At 40.2% G+C, this 4,737-nt stretch overlaps 1 protein-coding gene across 1 annotated transcript in view; it reads right to left on the bottom strand.

Annotated features, from left to right (window-relative positions):
* Positions 1 to 4,426, bottom strand: part of LOC101298494 (DNA replication licensing factor MCM6-like) — a 5,966-nt gene extending 1,540 nt beyond the window's left edge. Inside the window, exons 1-13 of the mRNA XM_004293742.1 lie at positions 4,200 to 4,426; positions 3,960 to 4,082; positions 3,720 to 3,882; positions 3,424 to 3,617; positions 3,129 to 3,324; positions 2,958 to 3,035; positions 2,277 to 2,506; positions 2,086 to 2,200; positions 1,060 to 1,134; positions 831 to 971; positions 419 to 622; positions 166 to 327; positions 29 to 84 (exon numbers count right to left, since the gene is read on the bottom strand). Of these exons, the coding sequence (XP_004293790.1) occupies positions 29 to 84; positions 166 to 327; positions 419 to 622; positions 831 to 971; positions 1,060 to 1,134; positions 2,086 to 2,200; positions 2,277 to 2,506; positions 2,958 to 3,035; positions 3,129 to 3,324; positions 3,424 to 3,617; positions 3,720 to 3,882; positions 3,960 to 4,082; positions 4,200 to 4,426 (1,964 nt within the window). The remainder of the gene's footprint in view (positions 1 to 28; positions 85 to 165; positions 328 to 418; positions 623 to 830; positions 972 to 1,059; positions 1,135 to 2,085; positions 2,201 to 2,276; positions 2,507 to 2,957; positions 3,036 to 3,128; positions 3,325 to 3,423; positions 3,618 to 3,719; positions 3,883 to 3,959; positions 4,083 to 4,199) is intronic.
* Between the last annotated feature and the right edge of the window lie 311 nt (positions 4,427 to 4,737).

Raw genomic sequence — 4,737 nt, 5'->3', positions numbered from 1 at the left:
AGAGTATTCAACTTCGAGGTTTTTGTACCTAATTATTGAGGTTTTCAGCAATCTCACTGCTAAACGGACATGGTGTGGTTTAACCTGCAAGAATAGTCTTTTCTAAGTCTAAGAAAAGCATGTGTATCAATCTTAATTCTGGATAAAAATAAATCAAATTGGCACCTGAAGCTCTAAATAACTTCGAGCAATGGCCTCTGACAATCTGATTAATGCCTCTAGTTGCCTAACTGTCATGCGATAAGCAACTCTACCACCAGGAGCAGTATCACCTCTTCTGAGAGCAACATAAGAGTCCACCAACAGCTTTCTAGCATCTGAATTTAACTGCACAGTTTATTTATGCTCTGTTAAAACAAACCTGAAGGCAATAGCTTTTTGAAAGAGGTCAAGATAGTGGGAAGGGTAGGTAGCAGACCTTTGGTTTCAGAGTTTTGGCATATGTAATATACCGCTTCAGCTGTGCAGTAGTGAATGTAGGACTGAGTGCCTCTTCCCGTTTTTGATGTACTCTTACAATATGGTGGGCTATGTGGTAATCAGTTTGATCATCTGGGTCATCAATCATGACATATACCAGATCAAACCTTGATAAAATAGGAGGAGGAAGAGCCACGTTATACTGAAAAAGAACATAGAAGTTATTAGTCCGTACTTAAAAAGCAGCAAGATCTTTGAATTATAGTACTTTAACCGACTAGGACATCATCTCTATCAAGGAATAACCATTCCTATTCCAAAATGACTGTCCCCTTAGTAATGTCACCCAGGAAACTAGCCTGCACTTCTTAAATCGGTTACGAGCCTTTGAGTTGCAAGAACATAAATACCTTTAGAGGTTTAGATTTATCATAACGGCCCCCTGTGGGGTTCGCAGCAGCAAGAATCGATGTTCGAGCATTCAGTGTTGCCTGTATTCCTGCTTTTGTAATGCTTATCGTCTGCTGTTCCATTGCCTCATGAATTGCAACCTTGGATTTCATTTACAAGTCAGATATAGATGCTTGCTGTATGCAAAACATGTTAAGTCATAGGTGTATAAAACCCTTTAAAAGTTACCTGATCCCTAACATCCATCTTGTCAAATTCATCAATGCAACAAATGCCATTGTCAGCGAGCATTAATGCACCAGCCTGAAATAAGATCAAATGTGAAATATCAGCTATAATATACATAAGTGCTATGAGATAGCCAAATGAAAAGCATCTGGGGTTGTAAATTATGTCCATGTCATAATTTCTCATACTCACAGTCCCCTGCACTTCAGGTCAGACATGAATCAAGACATTATTGCATCAACAAAACTTGTATACACAAGCATATCTGTTACTTGTGCTTCCATTTGTATGCATTAAATTATTATCTCAGTCCTCTTAGGCATATCCTGACTTCCAAATTAGCGTACCTAAGCACCAACTCTTCTGAAATTTTACTGATTTTCATTCATTTCCATTCTAATTGGAGTGTGAACCAAAACCCATGTGTGCTATTTACATTCCTAAGTATATCCGTCACTTGATCAAAACTAAGCTATCTTTCGGTACATTGTAATGACAATTGCCTTGCAACAAAACCATATTACAATTCCTATTTGGGATGATAAATAAAAGCAACAATTTAGCCTGAGAACAAGATGATGGAGCTATGAGTTTCACTACAAGCATTGCTACCGTGTTTTGACATATGGGATGGAACATAATAAGTATCCCATGCTGCTTGGAGTCGAAATAACTTTACACATCCTGGCAATGGGCATCTTCAGCAAATCTTGTTTTAAAGAATTTTGTTTCTAGTTATGTTTATATAATAAGCACTAGTGTCAAATGACTGCGATGTAGAAAAACTTTGGTTCATGAGCTAACTATTACAAACTATGCTTATCTGAGACAATGTCACACGGCAATGAAACAAACTATGGCTGATTACGCATGAACTTAATAACTCACTTCAGGTCATACTTAACATATCGACTCCGTATAGCAACAAGACAAGGAAAGAACAAAGCTGGAGATTTCAGCATTAATAATTTAATATAGGAGCCATCATTTATCATGCTTAAGATGCATAATTAATATAACTGGTACCTCAATACAAAACTCCCCAGTTTCTGGTTCTTTGGCCACAGTAGCAGTTAAACCAGCAGCAGAGGAGGATTTCCCGGATGTGTAAACAGATCTTGGAACTATCCCAGCAGCATACCTGCGGTTGATAGAGTCAGCATCAAAAATTGGGATGTAAACTACAGAAACTGAAATGGTAAGCGGAAGGAGCATACTTGAGGAACTGAGATTTTGCACAACTGGGGTCCCCGACTATACATACATTGATATCTCCTCTCAGGTTGATACCTTCATGAGTAAACTTGTGGACACCACCCAGGAGCATAAGCAGGATTGCTCTCTTGATATCTTGGTGGCCAAACACGGTTGGGGCAATGCTATCAACAATCTTATTGAAGAAATCAGGAGTATTCCTCATTCTTTGAACTTCATCTTGCTCTTCTGCCTGTCAAATAAATGAATCAAAACAGTGGTCTAAATGAGTCTTCCCCAGAAACACAAAGTATGTATGACGAGAAAAAACCAACACAGATGAAATCTGACTTCCAATGAAACCCACACAAGAAGCAAGTGTAAGTGAGAGGATCAATTGATTACAGGGAATATATTATGAAGCGTACTATGAATGCTGCAAATAACAAATATTCGGATGAAAACACATGATCTCCAAGTTTCTTTGACATTTTGATCTGTCATCCCAACTTCTCATAAGACAAAATTTGAAAGGAATAAATATTTGGTGAATTTTTGAGAATGAGATTTTAAGATATTAAACTTAAGTGCCTGGATCTGATAGAAAATGATACAATATGAACTAATACAAATGAACAACAATAACTAGAGCCCAGAAGTTAAAAAACAAAACAAAAAACAAAAAGTGCAGCAAAAGAACTTACAGTGAACTGCTGGTTGTCATCATCTTCAGCATCCTTCTTTCTATTCCGAATGTCAGTATCCTGCCTGCCATCAGAAATCTGAAGGGAAGAAAAAAGGAAAAATAGGAATATATATCAGAGAAAAACAGAAATTCACTATACATAATTGCAAACAATATGCACTTAACCAACCTGAACTGAATTTGCGATGAAGGCCAGGCGGTATGAGAGGTCTCTCACTCCTAATGCTCGGAGACCCCTGACTCCTTCATGCCCAGCTGCACCATTACTACGCTGGGAAGCTTGGCGCGAAACTTCTGATCTCTCTCCGGGGGCAGACAAAGCCAATATGTCTGGTATCACAACCACTGTGCCAGTGAATATAACCCTGCAAGTGCACGCAGCATAGAGCAGATATGTAGCTTAGATACTATTAGTTGGTTGAAAAGATAATACTGCTACAAGAAAAGGGTTTGGCTTCACTTACGTGTCACCAGCCCTGGCCTTCTCAACGATCTCATGGCGGATTATAACATCCAGCGACCTGGGAAGGGAGCCCGCGGGTATCTCCTTGGAAGTCTCCTGCATTCGCACCCTCTGCCAATCCGCAAATTTGCTCTCTTGCCGAAGCAATGCCCACCTTGCTCTATTTGCGCAAGTGGCATTGACACAAATCGTCGGCTTTAACCCCACAATTACAACAACATATCAGGATCATCCAATAATCGGCAACATACACTATCACATCTGCATTATGAATTCCAAAACAAAATGTACACTCACCTCAGTGTACTTATACTGCTGTTCAACATTCTTGATGACACCTCCGCATTCCAAGCACTTAAAAGTCCCCTGGAGAAGCTCAGGCCGGACCTCACTCGTCCGAGTCACCACTCCTTTCACCGACACCAGTTTCCCTATTTCGGCTGTCGTCAATTCCCTCAACCTATAACAAATTCATAACAAAAATTTAAAATGTGTGGCATCAAAGCGCTTACGCAATCACATACACAGTGACATCACCTCTTCGACGCCGGAAGATTGAAGAAGGCCACATTGATGTCCTTGTTAACATCATCCTGCATCGCATTGGACCGCCGCTCCATCACGAATCTCTTGCACGCGTTCCTCAAATACGGCTCGAACCTAATCAATTAACCAATCGAATCAACGAAAACAGCAATCAATTTCAGAATTTGAGAAAAGGGGGCTAGGGTTAGGGTTTGGAGAGAAACCGAAAGAGGGGGGAAATGAGATTGTGACCTCAAGAACTCGTCGGAAATGGCCTTCTGGAGGAGATTGTTGAAGGTCATGACGTGAGAGAAGTCGATGAACATGGTGGTGGACTCGTTGTTGATCATGGCTTCGATCTCGGCCTCGTAATAGAGCTCGCCTTCGCCGCCGAGTCGGAAGCTTTTGAGGAAGTCCAAGAAGATGTTCTCGACCCGGACCGCCTTCTCGTCCACCAAGAATCCGCCGAAAGCTTCCATCTTTGTTTTTCTTTCTTCTTCTTCTTCTTCAGAGTGAGTCTGAGACTTTTGGTTTTCTAAAGCAAAGCTTCTATCAGTCGCCGCTTTCAGGGTTTTTGTGGTTTTATGGCGCCAAAATTAGGACTGGCCCCAAGGGATTCCCGCCAAAGACACCATATGGACTTAAAAGTTAAAACTGCTTTGTTATAGAAAACAACATCAGGCCCAATAGCTGTTGGTTTTTCTTGATTACAAAAATAAAAATAATTATAAAATAAAGTAAAATCTTGTGACACAACATTTTTTGGCTCATTGTAACACACTAATACAGA

This window comes from Fragaria vesca, linkage group LG3 (assembly GCF_000184155.1).
Source record: "Fragaria vesca subsp. vesca linkage group LG3, FraVesHawaii_1.0, whole genome shotgun sequence".
NCBI classification, from domain to species: Eukaryota; Viridiplantae; Streptophyta; class Magnoliopsida; order Rosales; family Rosaceae; genus Fragaria; species Fragaria vesca.
The sequence above is the reverse complement of the archived record's forward strand: the minus strand, read 5'-3'. Positions and strand labels throughout refer to the sequence as shown.